This window comes from Gobius niger, assembly GCF_951799975.1.
Source record: "Gobius niger genome assembly, chromosome: 6".
Lineage (NCBI taxonomy): Eukaryota > Metazoa > Chordata > Actinopteri > Gobiiformes > Gobiidae > Gobius > Gobius niger.
The window spans coordinates 40,330,026-40,357,383 of NC_136857.1; the positions used below are offsets into that span (position 1 = coordinate 40,330,026).

Sequence of the window (27,358 nt, forward strand, 5' to 3'; positions counted from 1 at the left end):
TTAAATAAAAGGATCTGGAACCAAACTTTGGTGTTTGTGACGCCGCGGCGACGGAGCCAGGGAGGCGGGGCCACAGTGGCAGAGCCAGGGAGGCGGAGCCAGGGAGGCGGAGCTAGAGCCACGGTGGCAGAGCCAGGGAGGCGGAGCCAGGGAGGCGGAGCTAGAGCCACGGTGGCAGAGCCAGGGAGGCGGAGCCAGGGAGGCGGGGCTAGGACAGTACCTAAGTAAATATGCCTAGTACTTTTATCTAGGGCTGGGACAATATATTGGATCACAATACTTTGTGCTGAAATACCAAGGGTCGATATTTTGTGTGGTTTCTGTGGGTTTGGGGCTGGCTCTAACTGTGGTTTCTGTGGGTTTGGGGCTGGCTCTAACTGTGGTTTCTGTGGGTTTGGGGCTGGCTCTAACTGTGGTTTCTGTGGGTTTGGGGCTGGCTCTAACTGTGGTTTCTGTGGGTTTGGGGCTGGCTCTAACTGTGGTTTCTGTGGGTTTGGGGCTGGCTCTAACTGTGGTTTCTGTGGGTTTGGGGCTGGCTCTAACTGTGGTTTCTGTGGGTTTGGGGCTGGCTCTAGCTGTGGTTTCTGTGGGTTTGGGGCTGGCTCTAGCTGTGGTTTCTGTGGGTTTGGGGCTGGCTCTAACTGTGGTTTCTGTGGGTTTGGGGCTGGCTTTAACTGTGGTTTCTGTGGGTTTGGGGCTGGCTCTAACTGTGGTTTCTGTGGGTTTGGGGCTGGCTCTCACTGTGGTATCTGTGGGTTTGGGGCTGGCTCTAACTGTGGTTTCTGTGGGTTTGGGGCTGGCTCTAACTGTGGTTTCTGTGGGTTTGGGGCTGGCTCTAACTGTGGTTTCTGTGGGTTTGGGGCTGGCTCTAACAGTGGTTTCTGTGGGTTTGGGGCTGGCTCTCACCGTGGTTTCTGTGGGTTTGGGGCTGGCTCTAACTGTGGTTTCTGTGGGTTTGGGGCTGGCTCTAACTGTGGTTTCTGTGGGTTTGGGGCTGGCTCTAACTGTGGTTTCTGTGGGTTTGGGGCTGGCTCTAACTGTGGTTTCTGTGGGTTTGGGGCTGGCTCTAACTGTCGTCGTCGCCGCGGCGTCAAAAAAATGTCACATAAATCAAACATGTTTAAATAAATAATGTTTCTCTGAGACGTTTTGTGCAGTTTTTCTCTGGTTAAATCTGTAAAAAGCAGCAGTTTTCAAAGTGTCCAAGTCCAGCTCCATTTTCACCTGAAGATTCAGCTTCTTCACTTTTCCTTTTTCACAGAAATAAAACGTTTGTAAAGAGAAAGAAGCAGCAAACTCTCCGTTTCACATTCAGACTCTGTGCAAAACACGCATCATAAAGAAGCGTCCAAGAAGTGAGACGTTTCAAACAGTAACGGCCTCCAGGGGGCGCCCTCGGCCCCACAGCTTATTACAAATGTAGAATAATCACGGCTGAAACTGAAAGTGCAGAAACATCAGACGAAGCTGAACTTTTCTGCTTCTCGTTTGGACTTCAGTGAAAAGTGAGTCTCGTGGAAAAGTTCATAAAGTGATTTTTACAAGTTCTTTTTAAAGTGTCAAAGTTTTGTTTCCTCCTGAAAAAACGCTTCTGTTTTATACATGTTTCTATACAGAGTTTTTTCACCAGATTCGAGCTTCTCTTCATGTTTTTTCCGTTCGTGTTTTTTTGTTCCGTCAGTGAAGTTTCCGCTGGAGCTGGAGCCGATGTTAAATCGATCAGAAACACAGAAACGTTTCTCTAAGTCCTTCCTGATCATCTCCTTGTGTTTCCTTGTTTTCTCCGCTGACGTCAGGACGGAGCATCTCCACTGGTTTGGAGTCGGGACCCGTCGTTCTTCTGTGGCCACTAGAGGCGCTAGACCTGAAGTGTTCCCCAGTGTCAGACCTGGGATCAGAGAAATGGTCCCACATTTCTTGACAGGAAGGGACTTGGTTCTCTCAGTTCTAGCAGCTGATTCCTCACCAATGTTTGTCTCATTTACCTACATTTTACCCCATTTGTTTCCATCAAAAACATTCTCCTTTTTTTGTTTTGCCCCATAGTTTTTTCCTTCCTTTTTGGTCATTTCTATTGCCAATATTTCCCCTATTTCTGCCCCATTTCATTGTTTCCCAAATGATTTCTTGACACGACCCACTTTTGGGCCCCGACCCCCCAGTTGAGAAGCCCTGCGTCAGGAGAAAGGGAGGTCCTTCAGGCTTCAGACCATGGTTTCTCAGTCGTCCAGGAAACACTCAAAGCTCACTTTAAACACTGCAGCTGCTGCTCGTTTCGCTCCCGAGTCTGACCAGGTTTTCATCCTTTTCACTGCGACTGGACGGAGATTTCAGACCGTTTCCTCCTCGCTCGGTTCCTCGGACTCCACTGGACTGTGGCTCTCCTCGTTGGCGTCGGCGTTCTCCTCGTTGGAGTTGCCGTTCTCCTCGTTGGAGTCGGCGTTCTCCTCGTGGGCGCTCTCCTCGTGGGCGCTCTCCTCGTTGGAGTCGGCGTTCTCCTCGTGGGCGCTCTCCTCGTGTACGCTCTCCTCCGGGGGGCGCTGTGCGAACACGGGCGTCAGCAGCCTCACGTCCAGCGCCCGGTTGTGCAGAGCCAGAGACGTCCGGCTGTAGAAGGTCACCAGGTCCTGGAGGCTCCAGAACCGAGTGGACGGCTCGAATCCCAGACCGCCGTCCGACGACACGATGGCGCAGTGTTTCACCTCCGACGACACGCTGCAAAAACACAGAATAATATAAGAATGAAACAGAATATTACAGAATATTACACCATCAGGACGAGAGGAAAGACCAGACATCGGTGAAGACGCCGAGGACGAAGTTCTGAAGAACCAATGTTTGAAAGAGCTGGTGATCTAGAGCAGACTCTGTAGCTCATCTTACTTTTATCACATGATCTGTTATTGATATGTTTTATGTTGCGCTGAAGAAGAACTCCCCCTCCTGGAGCCGCCACCTGAACGTGGTGGAGGGTTTGGCCTGAATGATCCTGGAGCTCTGGTGTCGGGGCCGAGTGCCCCCGTAGAGTCTCAGGACAAACAGGTCCTATAGGTCAGTGGTTTCCAAGCTTTTTGGATTTATACTCTGAGTACCCCCTACCTTGAGGATTTTGCCAATATTATTACAAAGTGACCAACTAAATGAATATTATACAGTATTTAACAGTGTCTCTCAAAATCAAACCATTTACTGAAAAACATAATTAAAACTAACTCTCCTTTGAAATTTATAATTTTGTATTGAAATTCCATTCAGTCCCACCTTCTTCTTTTATCTGAAATAATTCCAAGTACCCCCTGCTAAGTGCTCAAGTACCCCCAGGTCCCCGTACCCCTGGTTGGGAAACACTGCTATAGGTGACGGGTCAGAAGCTCCTTATGAGAGACCAACAGGCCCGGTTAGAACCATGAGGCCATCCTTCTGTGGACCCACCACCTGCAGGGGGCGCTATAGGGGCTGGTGCAGCTCCAACAGCCCCATGACCCGGCAACAGAAAAGTGGAAGAAAATGGATGGATGAAGAAGAATTCTTTCACTGATGGAGACAAAAAAACTTCTTCTGATTCTCCACACTGGAGCCTTTCAAACTTTGTCACAGATGAATTTTCATTAGCCGTAAACGCTCTTTTTAAGGGAGCAGGGAGTCAAACCCAGGACCTCAGAGCTGCATATTTATGATAATGTGGTAAAAACACTCACACCACAGACAGAGCGTAACAGTCTGTGCGGCTGCTCTCGCGGATCAGGAACGTCCCGGACGCTTTTCCCTGAAGCAGCTCCTCGGCTTCAGCCCGAGTCAGTCCGGACGCGAACCAGAGACCGACGTCCGGGTCAGAGTCGGAGTCGGAGAGGAGGCTGCAGCTGGACACAGGAGAGAACAACACAAATGTAAATATATTTCAATCAAAAGAAACTCTGTCAGGAAAAGCGGCTCAGAGGAAACTCACAGCTCTGTGTGTCTGCTCCACTCCTGCGTCTGCCACTGGAGGGCGCCGTGTTGGTTCAGCCAGCTGCGAAAACCAGAGAGAAGTCAGATCACGAAGAAGAGAAACGACGGAAGGATCTGTCTCAGACTTCAGTGTTTTCCAGGTAAACAAACCCCTGAATGGGCACTCAAAAAATTAGTTTCTCGCAACTTGATCAAATTCTGTAGAAAAGTTCCTTCTGGCATCTTGATCAAAAAAGTCAATGGGAACCATGTCATGTTTTGTACGGCGTTGCCATGGTGACGACTGAAACACCCCATGTTATTCCAATGGGACGTACACATGAATCTCCCATTATACAACATGACAGCTCGTTAGCGCCCCCTGTCAGGAGCGTGTGGACAGTGGTCATGGAAGTACGGCCCGTTACCCGAGCTCCCTCTGACCTTGTGTCCTTGGGCAACACACTTCCCTCACATGACTCCTCCCTGTAGCCCCGCCCCCTCAGACTCACCTGATCATGTCGAGGGCCGTCCTCCGAGTCTCCTCCAGCTCTTGTCGGAGCTGGTCCAGCCTCTGCTCGGTCTCGGTCCGGTCCTGGAGCCGGGACTCCAGCTCCTGCTCCAGTCCGGTCCGGGTCTCGCGGATCTCTCCCAGTCTGGACCTCAGCCTCGAGTCCCGGTCCGGGCTGCAGTCCGAGTCCGAGTCCCGGCGGCACTGGTCCTCGAAGATCTGGATGGTCTCGTGAAAGGCTTCGATGGACGTTCGCTTTGTCTGGATTTCCTGAAAACAGAGACCCGGTTCAGTCCTGGTTTAGTCTTGGTTTAGTCCCGGTTTAGTCCTGGTTTACTCCCAGTTTAGTCTTGGTTTAGTCCAGTTTTGTCCCGGTTTAGTCTTGGTTCAGTCCCAGTTCTGTCCAGGTCCGTGTCTTGTACCTGAGTGAGTTTCTGCAGCTGGTTTTGGAGTCGCTCAAACTCCTGATGTTCCTCCTGAAGTTTCTGTAAAAGTTCCTGCAGCTGTTTCTCCACAGACTCCGCCTCTTCCTTCAGCTCCACAGTCTGAAAAAAAACAAGAGGCGGGTCAGACGCTTCTGCAGCCACAGCCGCCGCAGGGCAGATGGGCCGAGGAGTGGACGAAAATATAGTGTGGGGATTAAATGATTTGGGTTCGAATATAAGGATTGAAACAGTGTTGGAGAAGCTCACCTCGGTGGTCTCCTGGGCGCTCCCCTCTGTGGTCCCCTCTGTGGTCCTCTCTGTGGTCCCCTCTGTGGTCCTCTCTGTGGTCCCCTCTGTGGTCCCCTCTGTGGTCCCCTCTGTGGTCCCCTCTGTGGTCCTCTCTGTGGTCCCCTCTGTGGTCCTCTCTGTGGCCCCCTGGTTGCCCCCCTGGTTGCTCCCCTGGTTGCCTTGGTTGTCCCCCTGGTCCGTCTCGTGGAGCGCCCCCTGGTGGTGGCAGAAGGGCAGCTCCAGCCGCACCTGCAGCGCGGCGTTGTAGCGCGACAGAGACCTGGTTCTGTGGAACTGGATCAGGTCTGGGACGGAGCGGAACCGGAGCGGCTCCGAAAACCCGAAGTGGCTTCCGGAGGTCAGGATCCGGAGGAGGACGGTCTGCCCAGCGCTCCTGACACACGGACAGGGACAGTTTAGACGACGCTTGATGTCAGACTGACCAGACCTTACAGCTGATCAGACCTTTCAGCTGATCAGACCTTACAGCTGCTCAGGCCTTACAGCTGTTCAGACCTTACAGCTGATCAGACCTTACAGCTGATTAGACCTTTCAGGCGCTCACTCACCGTAGCGTCAGGGTGTAGTTTCCCCGTTTCCCGTCGGACGAGTCTCGGACCAAAAACGTTCCATCAGGAGAGTCTTTCAGCAGAACACTGGCCTCCGCCCTGAAACAGCGCCACCACATGGTCAGACAGAGGTATGACACCTCCACATGGTCAGACACCTCCACATGGTCAGACAGAGACATGACACCACCACATGGTCAGACAGGGGTATGACACCTCCACATGGTCAGACAGAGGTATGACACCTCCACATGGTCAGACAGGGGTATGACACCTCCATATGGTCAGACAGGGATATGACACCACCACATGGTCAGACAGAGGTATGACACCTCCACATGGTCAGACAGGGGTATGACACCACCACATGGTCAGACAGAGGTATGACACCTCCACATGGTCAGACAGAGGTATGACACCTCCACATGGTCAGACAGAGGTATGACACCTCCACATGGTCAGACAGAGACATGACACCACCACATGGTCAGACAGAGGTATGACACCACCACATGGTCAGACAGAGGTATGACACCACCACATGGTCAGACAGAGGTATGACACCACCACATGGTCAGACAGAGGTATGACACCTCCACATGGTCAAACAGAGACATGACACCACCACATGGTCAGACAGAGACATGACACCACCACATGGTCAGACAGAGGTATGACACCTCCACATGGTCAGACAGAGGTATGACACCTCCACATGGTCAGACAGAGACATGACACCACCACATGGTCAGACAGAGTTATGACACCACCACATGGTCAGACAGAGGTATGACACCACCACATGGTCAGACAGGGGTATGACACCTCCACATGGTCAGACAGAGACATGACACCACCACATGGTCAGACACCTCCACATGGTCAGACAGAGGTATGACACCACCACATGGTCAGACAGAGGTATGACACCTCCACATGGTCAAACAGAGACATGACACCACCACATGGTCAGACAGAGACATGACACCACCACATGGTCAGACAGAGGTATGACACCTCCACATGGTCAGACAGAGGTATGACACCACCACATGGTCAGACAGAGGTATGACACCTCCACATGGTCAGACAGAGGTATGACACCTCCACATGGTCAGACAGAGGTATGACACCACCACATGGTCAGACAGAGTTATGACACCTCCACATGGTCAGACAGGGGTATGACACCTCCACATGGTATGACACCTCCACATGGTCAGACACCTCCACATGGTCAGACAGGGGTATGACACCACCACATGGTCAGACAGAGGTATGACACCTCCACATGGTCAGACAGAGACATGACACCTCCACATGGTCAGACAGGGGTATGACACCTCCACATGGTCAGACAGGGGTATGACACCTCCACATGGTCAGACAGAGACATGACACCTCCACATGGTCAGACAGGGGTATGACACCACCACATGGTCAGACAGAGACATGACACCTCCACATGGTCAGACAGGGGTATGACACCACCACATGGTCAGACAGAGGTATGACACCACCACATGGTCAGACAGAGTTATGACACCTCCACATGGTCAGACAGGGGTATGACACCACCACATGGTCAGACAGAGGTATGACACCACCACATGGTCAGACAGAGTTATGACACCTCCACATGGTCAGACAGGGGTATGACACCACCACATGGTCAGACAGGGGTATGACACCACCACATGGTCAGACAGAGTTATGACACCTCCACATGGTCAGACAGAGGTATGACACCTCCACATGGTCAGACAGAGGTATGACACCTCCACATGGTCAGACAGAGGTATGACACCTCCACATGGTCAGACAGGGGTATGACACCACCACATGGTCAGACAGAGTTATGACACCTCCACATGGTCAGACAGAGGTATGACACCTCCACATGGTCAGACAGAGGTATGACACCTCCACATGGTATGACACCTCCACATGGTCAGACAGGGGTATGACACCTCCACATGGTCAGACAGAGGTATGACACCACCACATGGTCAGACAGAGACATGACACCACCACATGGTCAGACAGAGTTATGACACCACCACATGGTCAGACAGAGGTATGACACCTCCACATGGTCACCACCACATGGTCAGACAGAGGTATGACACCTCCACATGGTCAGACAGGGGTATGACACCTCCACATGGTCAGACAGAGACATGACACCACCACATGGTCAGACAGAGGTATGACACCTCCACATGGTCAGACAGAGGTATGACACCACCACATGGTCAGACAGAGACATGACACCACCACATGGTCAGACAGAGACATGACACCACCACATGGTCAGACAGAGACATGACACCACCACATGGTCAGACAGAGGTATGACACCTCCACATGGTCAGACAGGGGTATGACACCACCACATGGTCAGACAGAGGTATGACACCACCACATGGTCAGACAGAGGTATGACACCTCCACATGGTCAGACAGAGGTATGACACCTCCACATGGTCACCACCACATGGTCAGACAGAGGTATGACACCTCCACATGGTCACCACCACATGGTCAGACAGAGGTATGACACCACCACATGGTCAGACAGAGGTATGACACCTCCACATGGTCAGACAGAGGTATGACACCTCCACATGGTCAGACAGGGGTATGACACCACCACATGGTCAGACAGAGACATGACACCACCACATGGTCAGACAGAGGTATGACACCTCCACATGGTCAGACAGGGGTATGACACCTCCACATGGTATGACACCTCCACATGGTCAGACAGGGGTATGACACCTCCACATGGTCAGACAGGGGTATGACACCTCCACATGGTCAGACAGAGGTATGACACCTCCACATGGTCAGACAGGGGTATGACACCTCCACATGGTCAGACAGGGGTATGACACCTCCACATGGTCAGACAGAGGTATGACACCTCCACATGGTCAGACAGAGGTATGACACCTCCACATGGTCAGACAGGGGTATGACACCTCCACATGGTCAGACAGAGGTATGACACCTCCACATGGTCAGACAGGGGTATGACACCTCCACATGGTCAGACAGAGGTATGACACCTCCACATGGTCAGACAGGGGTATGACACCTCCACATGGTCAGACAGGGGTATGACACCTCCACATGGTCAGACAGGGGTATGACACCTCCACATGGTCAGACAGAGGTATGACACCTCCACATGGTCAGACAGAGGTATGACACCTCCACATGGTCACCACCACATGGTCAGACAGAGGTATGACACCTCCACATGGTCAGACAGGGGTATGACACCTCCACATGGTCAGACAGAGACATGACACCACCACATGGTCAGACAGAGGTATGACACCTCCACATGGTCAGACAGAGGTATGACACCACCACATGGTCAGACAGAGACATGACACCACCACATGGTCAGACAGGGGTATGACACCTCCACATGGTCAGACAGAGGTATGACACCTCCACATGGTCAGACAGGGGTATGACACCACCACATGGTCAGACAGGGGTATGACACCTCCACATGGTCAGACAGAGGTATGACACCACCACATGGTCAGACAGAGGTATGACACCTCCACATGGTCAGACAGGGGTATGACACCTCCACATGGTCAGACAGAGGTATGACACCTCCACATGGTCAGACAGGGGTATGACACCACCACATGGTCAGACAGGGGTATGACACCTCCACATGGTCAGACAGAGGTATGACACCACCACATGGTCAGACAGAGACATGACACCACCACATGGTCAGACAGGGGTATGACACCTCCACATGGTCAGACAGGGGTATGACACCTCCACATGGTCAGACAGAGGTATGACACCACCACATGGTCAGACAGAGACATGACACCACCACATGGTCAGACAGAGGTATGACACCTCCACATGGTCAGACAGGGGTATGACACCTCCACATGGTATGACACCTCCACATGGTCAGACAGGGGTATGACACCTCCACATGGTCAGACAGGGGTATGACACCTCCACATGGTCAGACAGGGGTATGACACCACCACATGGTCAGACAGAGGTATGACACCTCCACATGGTCAGACAGGGGTATGACACCTCCACATGGTCAGACAGGGGTATGACACCTCCACATGGTCAGACAGGGGTATGACACCTCCACATGGTCAGACAGGGGTATGACACCTCCACATGGTCAGACAGAGGTATGACACCACCACATGGTCAGACAGAGGTATGACACCTCCACATGGTCAGACAGAGGTATGACACCACCACATGGTCAGACAGAGGTATGACACCACCACATGGTCAGACAGGGGTATGACACCTCCACATGGTCAGACAGGGGTATGACACCTCCACATGGTCAGACAGGGGTATGACACCACCACATGGTCAGACAGAGACATGACACCACCACATGGTCAGACAGGGGTATGACACCACCACATGGTCAGACAGAGGTATGACACCTCCACATGGTCAGACAGGGGTATGACACCACCACATGGTCAGACAGGGGTATGACACCTCCACATGGTCAGACAGGGGTATGACACCTCCACATGGTCAGACAGAGGTATGACACCTCCACATGGTCAGACAGGGGTATGACACCACCACATGGTCAGACAGGGGTATGACACCTCCACATGGTCAGACAGGGGTATGACACCACCACATGGTCAGACAGAGACATGACACCTCCACATGGTCAGACAGGGGTATGACACCTCCACATGGTCAGACAGGGGTATGACACCTCCACATGGTCAGACAGAGGTATGACACCACCACATGGTCAGACAGAGACATGACACCTCCACATGGTCAGACAGGGGTATGACACCACCACATGGTCAGACAGAGGTATGACACCTCCACATGGTCAGACAGAGGTATGACACCTCCACATGGTCAGACAGAGGTATGACACCTCCACATGGTCAGACAGGGGTATGACACCTCCACATGGTCAGACAGGGGTATGACACCTCCACATGGTCAGACAGAGGTATGACACCTCCACATGGTCAGACAGGGGTATGACACCTCCACATGGTCAGACAGAGGTATGACACCTCCACATGGTCAGACAGGGGTATGACACCTCCACATGGTCAGACAGGGGTATGACACCTCCACATGGTCAGACAGAGGTATGACACCTCCACATGGTCAGACAGGGGTATGACACCTCCACATGGTCAGACAGAGACATGACACCACCACATGGTCAGACAGGGGTATGACACCACCACATGGTCAGACAGAGGTATGACACCTCCACATGGTCAGACAGAGGTATGACACCTCCACATGGTCAGACAGAGGTATGACACCACCACATGGTCAGACAGAGACATGACACCTCCACATGGTCAGACAGGGGTATGACATCACCACATGGTCAGACAGAGGTATGACACCACCACATGGTCAGACAGAGGTATGACACCACCACATGGTCAGACAGAGGTATGACATCACCACATGGTCAGACAGAGGTATGACACCACCACATGGTCAGACAGAGGTATGACACCTCCACATGGTCAGACAGGGGTATGACACCTCCACATGGTCAGACAGAGGTATGACACCTCCACATGGTCAGACAGAGGTATGACACCCCCACATGGTCAGACAGAGGTATGACACCACCACATGGTCAGACAGAGACATGACACCTCCACATGGTCAGACAGAGACATGACACCTCCACATGGTCAGACAGGGGTATGACATCACCACATGGTCAGACAGAGGTATGACACCTCCACATGGTCAGACAGAGACATGACACCACCACATGGTCAGACAGGGGTATGACATCACCACATGGTCAGACAGAGGTATGACACCTCCACATGGTCAGACAGAGACATGACACCACCACATGGTCAGACAGGGGTATGACATCACCACATGGTCAGACAGAGGTATGACACCTCCACATGGTCAGACAGGGGTATGACACCTCCACATGGTCAGACAGAGGTATGACACCTCCACATGGTCAGACAGGGGTATGACATCACCACATGGTCAGACAGAGGTATGACACCACCACATGGTCAGACAGAGGTATGACACCTCCACATGGTCAGACACCACCACATGGTCAGACAGGGGTATGACACCTCCACATGGTCAGACAGAGACATGACACCACCACATGGTCAGACAGAGGTATGACACCACCACATGGTCAGACAGAGGTATGACACCACCACATGGTCAGACACCACCACATGGTCAGACAGGGGTATGACACCTCCACATGGTCAGACAGAGGTATGACACCTCCACATGGTCAAACAGAGACATGACACCACCACATGGTCAGACAGAGACATGACACCACCACATGGTCAGACAGAGGTATGACACCTCCACATGGTCAGACAGAGGTATGACACCTCCACATGGTCAGACAGAGGTATGACACCACCACATGGTCAGACAGAGGTATGACACCTCCACATGGTCAGACAGAGGTATGACACCACCACATGGTCAGACAGAGGTATGACACCTCCACATGGTCAGACAGAGGTATGACACCTCCACATGGTCAGACAGAGGTATGACACCACCACATGGTCAGACAGAGTTATGACACCTCCACATGGTCAGACAGGGGTATGACACCTCCACATGGTATGACACCTCCACATGGTCAGACACCTCCACATGGTCAGACAGGGGTATGACACCACCACATGGTCAGACAGAGGTATGACACCTCCACATGGTCAGACAGAGACATGACACCTCCACATGGTCAGACAGGGGTATGACACCTCCACATGGTCAGACAGGGGTATGACACCTCCACATGGTCAGACAGAGACATGACACCTCCACATGGTCAGACAGGGGTATGACACCACCACATGGTCAGACAGAGACATGACACCTCCACATGGTCAGACAGGGGTATGACACCACCACATGGTCAGACAGAGGTATGACACCACCACATGGTCAGACAGAGTTATGACACCTCCACATGGTCAGACAGGGGTATGACACCACCACATGGTCAGACAGAGGTATGACACCACCACATGGTCAGACAGAGTTATGACACCTCCACATGGTCAGACAGGGGTATGACACCACCACATGGTCAGACAGGGGTATGACACCACCACATGGTCAGACAGAGTTATGACACCTCCACATGGTCAGACAGAGGTATGACACCTCCACATGGTCAGACAGAGGTATGACACCTCCACATGGTCAGACAGAGGTATGACACCTCCACATGGTCAGACAGGGGTATGACACCACCACATGGTCAGACAGAGTTATGACACCTCCACATGGTCAGACAGAGGTATGACACCTCCACATGGTCAGACAGAGGTATGACACCTCCACATGGTATGACACCTCCACATGGTCAGACAGGGGTATGACACCTCCACATGGTCAGACAGAGACATGACACCTCCACATGGTCAGACAGAGGTATGACACCTCCACATGGTCACCACCACATGGTCAGACAGAGGTATGACACCTCCACATGGTCAGACAGGGGTATGACACCTCCACATGGTCACCACCACATGGTCAGACAGAGGTATGACACCTCCACATGGTCAGACAGAGGTATGACACCTCCACATGGTCAGACAGGGGTATGACACCTCCACATGGTCAGACAGAGTTATGACACCTCCACATGGTCAGACAGAGGTATGACACCTCCACATGGTCAGACAGAGGTATGACACCTCCACATGGTCACCACCACATGGTCAGACAGAGGTATGACACCTCCACATGGTCAGACAGGGGTATGACACCTCCACATGGTCAGACAGAGACATGACACCACCACATGGTCAGACAGAGGTATGACACCTCCACATGGTCAGACAGAGGTATGACACCACCACATGGTCAGACAGAGACATGACACCACCACATGGTCAGACAGAGGTATGACACCACCACATGGTCAGACAGAGGTATGACACCTCCACATGGTCAGACAGAGGTATGACACCTCCACATGGTCACCACCACATGGTCAGACAGAGGTATGACACCTCCACATGGTCACCACCACATGGTCAGACAGAGGTATGACACCACCACATGGTCAGACAGAGGTATGACACCTCCACATGGTCAGACAGAGGTATGACACCTCCACATGGTCAGACAGGGGTATGACACCACCACATGGTCAGACAGAGACATGACACCACCACATGGTCAGACAGAGGTATGACACCTCCACATGGTCAGACAGGGGTATGACACCTCCACATGGTATGACACCTCCACATGGTCAGACAGGGGTATGACACCTCCACATGGTCAGACAGGGGTATGACACCTCCACATGGTCAGACAGGGGTATGACACCTCCACATGGTCAGACAGGGGTATGACACCTCCACATGGTCAGACAGGGGTATGACATCACCACATGGTCAGACAGGGGTATGACACCTCCACATGGTCAGACAGAGGTATGACACCTCCACATGGTCAGACAGAGGTATGACACCTCCACATGGTCAGACAGGGGTATGACACCTCCACATGGTCAGACAGAGGTATGACACCTCCACATGGTCAGACAGGGGTATGACACCTCCACATGGTCAGACAGGGGTATGACACCTCCACATGGTCAGACAGGGGTATGACACCTCCACATGGTCAGACAGGGGTATGACACCTCCACATGGTCAGACAGAGGTATGACACCTCCACATGGTCAGACAGAGGTATGACACCTCCACATGGTCACCACCACATGGTCAGACAGAGGTATGACACCTCCACATGGTCAGACAGGGGTATGACACCTCCACATGGTCAGACAGAGACATGACACCACCACATGGTCAGACAGAGGTATGACACCTCCACATGGTCAGACAGAGGTATGACACCACCACATGGTCAGACAGAGACATGACACCACCACATGGTCAGACAGGGGTATGACACCTCCACATGGTCAGACAGAGGTATGACACCTCCACATGGTCAGACAGGGGTATGACACCACCACATGGTCAGACAGAGACATGACACCACCACATGGTCAGACAGAGGTATGACACCTCCACATGGTCAGACAGGGGTATGACACCTCCACATGGTATGACACCTCCACATGGTCAGACAGGGGTATGACACCTCCACATGGTCAGACAGGGGTATGACACCTCCACATGGTCAGACAGGGGTATGACACCACCACATGGTCAGACAGAGGTATGACACCTCCACATGGTCACCACCACATGGTCAGACAGAGGTATGACACCTCCACATGGTCAGACAGGGGTATGACACCTCCACATGGTCAGACAGAGACATGACACCACCACATGGTCAGACAGAGGTATGACACCTCCACATGGTCAGACAGAGGTATGACACCACCACATGGTCAGACAGAGACATGACACCACCACATGGTCAGACAGGGGTATGACACCTCCACATGGTCAGACAGAGGTATGACACCTCCACATGGTCAGACAGGGGTATGACACCACCACATGGTCAGACAGAGACATGACACCACCACATGGTCAGACAGAGGTATGACACCTCCACATGGTCAGACAGGGGTATGACACCTCCACATGGAATGACACCTCCACATGGTCAGACAGGGGTATGACACCTCCACATGGTCAGACAGGGGTATGACACCTCCACATGGTCAGACAGGGGTATGACACCTCCACATGGTCAGACAGGGGTATGACACCTCCACATGGTCAGACAGGGGTATGACACCTCCACATGGTCAGACAGAGGTATGACACCTCCACATGGTCAGACAGGGGTATGACACCTCCACATGGTCAGACAGAGGTATGACACCTCCACATGGTCAGACAGGGGTATGACACCTCCACATGGTCAGACAGGGGTATGACACCACCACATGGTCAGACAGAGACATGACACCACCACATGGTCAGACAGGGGTATGACACCACCACATGGTCAGACAGGGGTATGACACCTCCACATGGTCAGACAGGGGTATGACACCTCCACATGGTCAGACAGGGGTATGACACCTCCACATGGTCAGACAGGGGTATGACACCTCCACGTGGTCGGACAGAGGTATGACACCTCCACATGGTCAGACAGAGACATGACACCTCCACATGGTCAGACAGAGGTATGACACCTCCACATGGTCAGACAGGGGTATGACACCTCCACATGGTCAGACAGGGGTATGACACCTCCACATGGTCAGACAGAGGTATGACACCACCACATGGTCAGACAGAGACATGACACCTCCACATGGTCAGACAGGGGTATGACACCTCCACATGGTCAGACAGAGGTATGACACCTCCACATGGTCAGACAGAGGTATGACACCTCCACATGGTCAGACAGAGGTATGACACCTCCACATGGTCAGACAGGGGTATGACACCTCCACATGGTCAGACAGGGGTATGACACCTCCACATGGTCAGACAGGGGTATGACACCTCCACATGGTCAGACAGAGGTATGACACCTCCACATGGTCAGACAGGGGTATGACACCTCCACATGGTCAGACAGAGGTATGACACCTCCACATGGTCAGACAGAGGTATGACACCTCCACATGGTCAGACAGGGGTATGACACCTCCACATGGTCAGACAGAGGTATGACACCTCCACATGGTCAGACAGGGGTATGACACCTCCACATGGTCAGACAGAGACATGACACCACCACATGGTCAGACAGGGGTATGACACCACCACATGGTCAGACAGAGGTATGACACCTCCACATGGTCAGACAGAGGTATGACACCTCCACATGGTCAGACAGAGGTATGACACCACCACATGGTCAGACAGAGACATGACACCTCCACATGGTCAGACAGGGGTATGACACCTCCACATGGTCAGACAGAGGTATGACACCACCACATGGTCAGACAGAGACATGACACCTCCACATGGTCAGACAGAGACATGACACCTCCACATGGTCAGACAGAGACATGACACCTCCACATGGTCAGACAGAGACATGACACCTCCACATGGTCAGACAGGGGTATGACATCACCACATGGTCAGACAGAGGTATGACACCTCCACATGGTCAGACAGAGACATGACACCACCACATGGTCAGACAGGGGTATGACATCACCACATGGTCAGACAGAGGTATGACACCTCCACATGGTCAGACAGGGGTATGACATCACCACATGGTCAGACAGAGGTATGACACCTCCACATGGTCAGACAGAGACATGACACCACCACATGGTCAGACAGGGGTATGACATCACCACATGGTCAGACAGAGGTATGACACCTCCACATGGTCAGACAGGGGTATGACATCACCACATGGTCAGACAGGGGTATGACACCTCCACATGGTCAGACAGAGGTATGACACCTCCACATGGTCAGACAGGGGTATGACACCTCCACATGGTCAGACAGAGACATGACACCACCACATGGTCAGACAGGGGTATGACACCACCACATGGTCAGACAGAGGTATGACACCTCCACATGGTCAGACAGAGGTATGACACCTCCACATGGTCAGACAGAGGTATGACACCACCACATGGTCAGACAGAGACATGACACCTCCACATGGTCAGACAGGGGTATGACACCTCCACATGGTCAGACAGAGGTATGACACCACCACATGGTCAGACAGAGACATGACACCTCCACATGGTCAGACAGAGACATGACACCTCCACATGGTCAGACAGAGACATGACACCTCCACATGGTCAGACAGAGACATGACACCTCCACATGGTCAGACAGGGGTATGACATCACCACATGGTCAGACAGAGGTATGACACCTCCACATGGTCAGACAGAGACATGACACCACCACATGGTCAGACAGGGGTATGACACCTCCACATGGTCAGACAGGGGTATGACACCACCACATGGTCAGACAGGGGTATGACACCACCACATGGTCAGACAGAGGTATGACACCTCCACATGGTCAGACACCACCACATGGTCAGACAGGGGTATGACACCTCCACATGGTCAGACAGAGACATGACACCACCACATGGTCAGACAGAGGTATGACACCTCCACATGGTCAGACAGGGGTATGACACCACCACATGGTCAGACAGAGGTATGACACCTCCACATGGTCAGACACCACCACATGGTCAGACAGGGGTATGACACCTCCACATGGTCAGACAGAGACATGACACCACCACATGGTCAGACAGAGGTATGACACCACCACATGGTCAGACAGAGGTATGACACCACCACATGGTCAGACACCACCACATGGTCAGACAGGGGTATGACACCTCCACATGGTCAGACAGAGACATGACACCACCACATGGTCAGACAGAGGTATGACACCACCACATGGTCAGACAGAGGTATGACACCTCCACATGGTATGACACCTCCACATGGTCAGACAGAGGTATGACACCACCACATGGTCAGACAGAGACATGACACCACCACATGGTCAGACAGAGGTATGACACCTCCACATGGTATGACACCTCCACATGGTCAGACAGAGGTATGACACCACCACATGGTCAGACAGAGGTATGACACCACCACATGGTCAGACAGAGGTATGACACCTCCACATGGTATGACACCTCCACATGGTCAGACAGGGGTATGACACCTCCACATGGTCAGACAGGGGTATGACACCTCCACATGGTCAGACAGAGGTATGACACCTCCACATGGTATGACACCTCCACATGGTCAGACAGGGGTATGACACCTCCACATGGTCAGACAGAGGTATGACACCACCACATGGTCAGACAGAGACATGACACCACCACATGGTCAGACAGAGGTATGACACCTCCACATGGTCACCACCACATGGTCAGACAGAGGTATGACACCACCACATGGTCAGACAGAGGTATGACACCACCACATGGTCAGACAGAGACATGACACCACCACATGGTCGGACAGAGGTATGACACCACCACATGGTCAGACAGAGGTATGACACCTCCACATGGTCACCACCACATGGTCAGACAGAGGTATGACACCTCCACATGGTCACCACCACATGGTCAGACAGAGGTATGACACCTCCACATGGTCACCACCACATGGTCAGACAGAGGTATGACACCTCCACATGGTCAGACAGAGGTATGACACCACCACATGGTCAGACAGAGGTATGACACCTCCACATGGTCAGACAGAGGTATGACACCTCCACATGGTCAGACAGGGGTATGACACCACCACATGGTCAGACAGAGGTATGACACCTCCACATGGTCAGACAGGGGTATGACACCTCCACATGGTATGACACCACCACATGGTCAGACAGAGACATGACACCACCACATGGTCAGACAGAGGTATGACACCTCCACATGGTCAGACAGGGGTATGACACCTCCACATGGTATGACACCTCCACATGGTCAGACAGGGGTATGACACCTCCACATGGTCAGACAGGGGTATGACACCTCCACATGGTCAGACAGGGGTATGACACCTCCACATGGTCAGACAGGGGTATGACACCTCCACATGGTCAGACAGAGGTATGACACCTCCACATGGTCAGACAGGGGTATGACACCTCCACATGGTCAGACAGGGGTATGACACCTCCACATGGTCAGACAGAGGTATGACACCTCCACATGGTCAGACAGGGGTATGACACCTCCACATGGTCAGACAGAGGTATGACACCTCCACATGGTCAGACAGGGGTATGACACCTCCACATGGTCAGACAGGGGTATGACACCTCCACATGGTCAGACAGGGGTATGACACCTCCACATGGTCAGACAGAGGTATGACACCTCCACATGGTCAGACAGAGGTATGACACCTCCACATGGTCACCACCACATGGTCAGACAGAGGTATGACACCTCCACATGGTCAGACAGGGGTATGACACCTCCACATGGTCAGACAGAGACATGACACCACCACATGGTCAGACAGAGGTATGACACCTCCACATGGTCAGACAGAGGTATGACACCACCACATGGTCAGACAGAGACATGACACCACCACATGGTCAGACAGGGGTATGACACCTCCACATGGTCAGACAGAGGTATGACACCTCCACATGGTCAGACAGGGGTATGACACCACCACATGGTCAGACAGAGACATGACACCACCACATGGTCAGACAGAGACATGACACCACCACATGGTCAGACAGGGGTATGACACCACCACATGGTCAGACAGGGGTATGACACCTCCACATGGTCAGACAGGGGTATGACACCTCCACATGGTATGACACCTCCACATGGTCAGACAGAGGTATGACACCTCCACATGGTCAGACAGAGGTATGACACCTCCACATGGTCAGACAGAGGTATGACACCTCCACATGGTCAGACAGAGGTATGACACCTCCACATGGTCAGACAGAGGTATGACACCACCACATGGTCAGACAGAGACATGACACCACCACATGGTCAGACAGGGGTATGACACCTCCACATGGTCAGACAGAGGTATGACACCTCCACATGGTCAGACAGGGGTATGACACCACCACATGGTCAGACAGAGACATGACACCACCACATGGTCAGACAGGGGTATGACACCACCACATGGTCAGACAGGGGTATGACACCTCCACATGGTCAGACAGGGGTATGACACCTCCACATGGTATGACACCTCCACATGGTCAGACAGGGGTATGACACCTCCACATGGTCAGACAGGGGTATGACACCTCCACATGGTCAGACAGGGGTATGACACCTCCACATGGTCAGACAGGGGTATGACACCTCCACATGGTCAGACAGGGGTATGACACCTCCACATGGTCAGACAGGGGTATGACACCTCCACATGGTCAGACAGAGGTATGACACCTCCACATGGTATGACACCTCCACATGGTCAGACAGGGGTATGACACCTCCACATGGTCAGACAGGGGTATGACACCTCCACATGGTCAGACAGGGGTATGACACCTCCACATGGTCAGACAGGGGTATGACACCTCCACATGGTCAGACAGGGGTATGACACCTCCACATGGTCAGACAGAGGTATGACACCTCCACATGGTCAGACAGGGGTATGACACCTCCACATGGTCAGACAGAGGTATGACACCTCCACATGGTCAGACAGGGGTATGACACCTCCACATGGTCAGACAGGGGTATGACACCACCACATGGTCAGACAGAGACATGACACCACCACATGGTCAGACAGGGGTATGACACCACCACATGGTCAGACAGGGGTATGACACCTCCACATGGTCAGACAGGGGTATGACACCTCCACATGGTCAGACAGGGGTATGACACCTCCACATGGTCAGACAGAGGTATGACACCTCCACATGGTCAGACAGGGGTATGACACCTCCACATGGTCAGACAGAGACATGACACCTCCACATGGTCAGACAGAGGTATGACACCTCCACATGGTCAGACAGGGGTATGACACCTCCACATGGTCAGACAGAGACATGACACCTCCACATGGTCAGACAGAGGTATGACACCTCCACGTGGTCGGACAGAGGTATGACACCTCCACATGGTCAGACAGAGACATGACACCTCCACATGGTCAGACAGAGGTATGACACCTCCACATGGTCAGACAGGGGTATGACACCTCCACATGGTCAGACAGGGGTATGACACCTCCACATGGTCAGACAGAGGTATGACACCACCACATGGTCAGACAGGGGTATGACACCTCCACATGGTCAGACAGAGGTATGACACCACCACATGGTCAGACAGAGGTATGACACCACCACATGGTCAGACAGAGGTATGACACCTCCACATGGTCAGACAGAGGTATGACACCTCCACATGGTCAGACAGAGGTATGACACCTCCACATGGTCAGACAGGGGTATGACACCTCCACATGGTCAGACAGGGGTATGACACCTCCACATGGTCAGACAGAGGTATGACACCTCCACATGGTCAGACAGGGGTATGACACCTCCACATGGTCAGACAGAGGTATGACACCTCCACATGGTCAGACAGGGGTATGACACCTCCACATGGTCAGACAGGGGTATGACACCTCCACATGGTCAGACAGAGGTATGACACCTCCACATGGTCAGACAGGGGTATGACACCTCCACATGGTCAGACAGAGGTATGACACCTCCACATGGTCATACAGAGACATGACACCTCCACATGGTCAGACAGAGACATGACACCACCACATGGTCAGACAGGGGTATGACACCACCACATGGTCAGACAGAGGTATGACACCTCCACATGGTCAGACAGGGGTATGACACCACCACATGGTCAGACAGAGGTATGACACCTCCACATGGTCAGACAGAGGTATGACACCTCCACATGGTCAGACAGAGGTATGACACCACCACATGGTCAGACAGAGACATGACACCTCCACATGGTCAGACAGAGACATGACACCACCACATGGTCAGACAGAGACATGACACCTCCACATGGTCAGACAGAGACATGACACCTCCACATGGTCAGACAGGGGTATGACATCACCACATGGTCAGACAGAGGTATGACACCTCCACATGGTCAGACAGAGACATGACACCACCACATGGTCAGACAGGGGTATGACATCACCACATGGTCAGACAGAGGTATGACACCTCCACATGGTCAGACAGAGGTATGACACCTCCACATGGTCAGACAGGGGTATGACATCACCACATGGTCAGACAGAGGTATGACACCACCACATGGTCAGACAGAGGTATGACACCACCACATGGTCAGACACCTCCACATGGTCAGACAGGGGTATGACACCTCCACATGGTCAGACAGAGACATGACACCACCACATGGTCAGACAGAGGTATGACACCTCCACATGGTCAGACAGAGGTATGACACCTCCACATGGTCAGACAGGGGTATGACATCACCACATGGTCAGACAGAGGTATGACACCACCACATGGTCAGACAGAGGTATGACACCACCACATGGTCAGACACCTCCACATGGTCAGACAGGGGTATGACACCTCCACATGGTCAGACAGAGGTATGACACCACCACATGGTCAGACACCACCACATGGTCAGACACCACCACATGGTCAGACAGAGGTATGACAGATGGACAGGAGGAGGAACAGGTTAGTCTTACCTGGACACGCCCCCCCAGTACCACGGCGCCCCCTGCAGCTCGGAGTCGGGGCGGAGCGGGGTCTGCGGCAGCGGGAAAACTGTGGAAACAAACACATTCAAACTAAGTCATAATGATAATGATAAACAAAACAGAGAACAGGAACCTCTGGACACAAACATCTGGACATCAGAGTCTCCTCTGCTCCTTTATTTGATTGTTTATTGGACTTCATTGAACAGAAAAGTCCTGCTGAGATGAAGAGTCTCTGGTTCAGGGATACAAACTCAGTCCAGGTCTTTTCTCTGAGACGCTCCTGAAGTCGAGACAAAAACATTTTCGAGACTTTGGTGGAAATAACTTCCACACATTAAAATAACATATCATTTATACACTGTAATTAACCAACACTTCAGAGGTTCTTCACAATCAGACCTTCAGGCTGTGCTTATATGTGTTAGACTGTTAGATAGATATAAGGCCGGGCTCTGCTTCATGTTTCTGACACCAGCTCTTTAACGAGACTCGGTTTCCGACACTGAAATATGTGTCGTCTAGAACCAGAAAACAACAATGTGGAAGATCTGCATTTACAGCCTCAGGGTCATCTGTCAACACATGTGGGAGAAACGGGGAAGAAACCTGGAAAAACAGGGGAATTACCAAACGAGGAACCAGGAAAAAATGGGCCAAAAATAAGTCAAAATGTTCAAAAAAATAAAAAATCAATCAAACAGACGTCACTTCCGTTAACCCTGTCCCTGGACCGACAGAACCAGGATCTAAAGTTTCTGCCTAAACGTGTCTGATCTTCATCTGAATCTATAAAACATGACATAGATGACACATGTAACATACGTGTTCTTTATATGAAACTGTGTCTTAATAACAGGAAAGAAAAGCCTCATGAGACCAGAGAAAATAATGAAGATGTAAAGATGTCTCCTGGATCTGTGAGACGTCTGTGGTGAAGCTCAGTGTCCAAGGTGAAGAGATGTCCAAGACAGAGACCCAGGACACTCAGATACACTCAGATCAGGAACATCACACACATGGATCTGCAATAGGAGGTTTGAGGAGAAACGTCGACATCCATCAAATAAAACCTCAACCTCACAGCAGATCAGACCTCACAGCAGACCAGACCTCACAGCAGACCAGACCTCACAGCAGACCAGACCTCACAGCAGATCAGACCTCACAGCAGATCAGACCTCACAGCAGATCAGACCTCACAGCAGACCAAACCTCACAGCAGACCAGACCTCACAGCAGATCAGACCTCACAGCAGATCAGACCTCACAGCAGATCAGACCTCACAGCAGACCAAACCTCACAGCAGACCAGACCTCACAGCAGATCAGACCTCACAGCAGACCAAACCTCACAGCAGACCAGACCTCACAGCAGATCAGACCTCACAGCAGATCAGACCTCACAGCAGATCAGACCTCACAGCAGATCAGACCTCACAGCAGACCAAACCTCACAGCAGACCAGACCTCACAGCAGATCAGACCTCACAGCAGATCAGACCTCACAGCAGATCAGACCTCACAGCAGATCAGACCTCACAGCAGATCAGACCTCACAGAAGACCAGCCTTCAGATCCAGACCCCGTTTGTGTCAAAGCAACAAAGGCTCAGGGACAAAGCTCTGGAGTTTTCATCAAAAATGTGCAAAACGACACAAATCTGCAGAAAAACAGCAGGTTCAAACTCAGGAAAATCCACCGTCTCCACAAAAACCCGCCTCGTCTTTTGTCCGACTTGTCGTTCGTCAAAGTTTTGTCGCTGCAACAAAAGGTTCTCGACGGCGGATCCGGAAAAGCAGGAAAATGAAATAATGTGAGAAACGGCGACGTGCACGAGCGAGGATCCTGCAGGACCAGGCGTTTGCACAAGAACACCTGAGGAACTACGAGGAGAGCCTGCAGGAACAGTCAAAGGACAAAGACCATGACCGAACAAAGACTTTCCCAAACACAGAGAAACATCAGAGTGGACCTGGAGGACCTGGAGGACCTGGAGGACATGGAGGACCTGGAGGACCTGGAGGACCTGGAGGACCTTGAGGACATGGAGGACGTGGAGGACATGAAGGACATGGAGGAGTAAAAACACATTTACTCTAAGCTCTTTGTCTGAAATTCTTCCAAGTTTCCAAAGTTTTTTCTCGACACAACAAAGGAAGTTCCTCCGAGCCGCCGGCGCCGCTCGTGTCAGCGCCGAGAATCATCACGAGCACGAAACCCGGAGCAGAAACGAGAGGAACGTGAGGAGAAAGTCACGCGTTTGTGCTGATTTTAGAGGAAAAACCGGGACACAAAGGAGACAAAGAGCTGCGATGCAAACAGCGCCACCGTACCGTGATCCGCCGTGACGATGTCGGTGAGCAGCATCCCGGCAGGAGGCGAGGAGGAGGAGGTGAGGAGGAGGAGGCGAGGAGGACAGAGGACAGAGCGAGGAGGAGGACACAGGAGACAAAAGCAGCAGCAGCAGCAGCAGCGTCTCCCTGAGCTGCTCTGAGGAGAGACAAAGCTGCCAAAGGGAACAAGCAGCGCTCACAGTTATATACCCCGCTCCGGCCAATCACGGCGAGGCACGGCAGGGGTGGGACCAATGCGAGCGCAGCGGGGGCGGGGCCTGGCCTGAGGAATGAGGAACAAAGGAAACAAGGAACAAAGGGAGGAAGCGAGAGGAGAGGAGAGACAAGATCACGTCTCACACACGCCGGCTCCTCCCCCCTGAGCCCTGAGCTCCTCCCACTCAGCTCCTCCCCCCTGAGCTCCTCCAACTCAGCTCCTCCATTAATCCCTTAACCCCCGCCTGAACCGAGCACAGTTTCTCCAGCTTGGCTTTACCCCAATCTAAAAGCTTCTGGAAAAAAGCTGTGAAAAAGCAACAAAGCTGAGACGAAAACAGTGATGGAAATGTGATAAAAAAGTGATGACAAATTTATGAAAAAGTGGCAAAAATGACACAAAAAATGACAAAAAATGACAAAAAAATGACAATAATGTGATACATTTTTTTATGAAAAAGTGGCAAAAATGTCACAAGAAATAGACAAAAAATGGATGAATAAATGACAAAAAATTGAAAAAAAATACAAAAAAATACAAATGTGATAAAAAATTGACCAAAAAATGGACCAAAAAATTGACCAAAAAAATTACAAAAAATTACAAAGAAATGACAACAAATTTGAAAAAATGTGACAAAAAAAAAAAAATTGTGATAAAATTTTTACAAAAAAATGACCAAAATGTGATAATTTTTTTTTATGAAAAAGTGGCAAAATGTGACAAGAAATAGATAAAAAATTGAAAAAAAAAAATTGAAAACAAAATTGAAATAAAAAAATAATAAAAGACAAAAAAATGACAAAATGTGAAAAAAAATGTGATTAAAAAATTGACGAAAAAATTACCAAAAAAATGTGACAAAAAAGTGACAAAAATGAGTTGAATACCCCACAGAAAAATGATGTAAAAAACTGTGATGACGTGAGGAAAAAGATGCTCTCGGTTCAGGCGGGAGTTCAGAGGTTAAACACTATGACTGTGGTCCATGTGGGGAAGCAACCCCCATTGTAGCCCCTTTATTGCACCGTGGGAAAAATCAAACTTTACATATTTGCAAAAAAAAAGTATGAAGTAAAAAAGTAAAAATATAAAGTAAACAAAACAAACAGAACTTAACTGAACTCAGGAAAACTCCCCAGCTACATAAAACATAAACATGGACAGTGCTGGGGACGAGTCAGAAACATCAGATCGTTTGTGTTGGTTTGTGGGTAATAAGATTCCTCAGAGGAAAAATGATGAAAATGATGGAAACAAAACAAATGTTTCCCCTTTTTATTTGTTTACTGTTCTTCATCAGATCAATGCAATAATATCATTAAGTAGGACAAAAAAGTAAGAAAATATTGGTGAAAAAGTGATGAAAAAGTGGCAAAAATGTCACAAGAAATAGACAAAAAATGGACGAATAAATGACAAAAAAAAAGACAAAAAAAAGGACGAAAAGTTACAAAAAAATGATGTAAAAAGAAGTGACGACGTGAGGATCCTCTGGGTTCAGGCGGGAGGTCAGAGGTTCACCGGGGGCTTTGACATTTTAGTCCTAAAGATTTTGGATCTGGTTTTTGAGTTTCCACATTTTTCACACACTTTTTTAACCCATCGTTTCCCCGTTTCTCCCCTATTTTTAAACTATTTTCTACAATCGTTTCCCATCATTTTCCCATCATTGCCTAATTGTTCCACATCGTAGCGTCTCCTTGTTTGTTTTACTTGACTTGAAGAACCTTTAACCCCTTAACGCCTGAACTAATTTCCCATTATATAAAAAAAAATATTATCAGTGTTTTTGCTTTCAAGCTGATGCTAAATTAAGTGG

At 51.2% G+C, this 27,358-nt stretch overlaps 1 protein-coding gene across 1 annotated transcript; it reads right to left on the reverse strand.

The window, feature by feature from the left end:
• On the reverse strand, nt 1–25,378 carry LOC306964898 (uncharacterized protein; the record flags this gene model as incomplete). The annotated part of the gene is made up of 12 exons (XM_079559065.1): nt 25,320–25,378; nt 22,972–23,050; nt 5,721–5,819; nt 5,131–5,545; nt 4,861–4,983; nt 4,440–4,708; nt 3,947–4,009; nt 3,699–3,860; nt 2,337–2,715; nt 2,142–2,172; nt 296–1,070; nt 1–160 (listed from the first exon to the last, which is right to left on the reverse strand). The coding sequence occupies exons 1-12, from the start codon at nt 25,351–25,353 to the stop codon at nt 1–3; spliced, it is 2,589 nt and encodes an 862-aa protein (XP_079415191.1). The 5' UTR covers nt 25,354–25,378.
• Between the last annotated feature and the right edge of the window lie 1,980 nt (nt 25,379–27,358).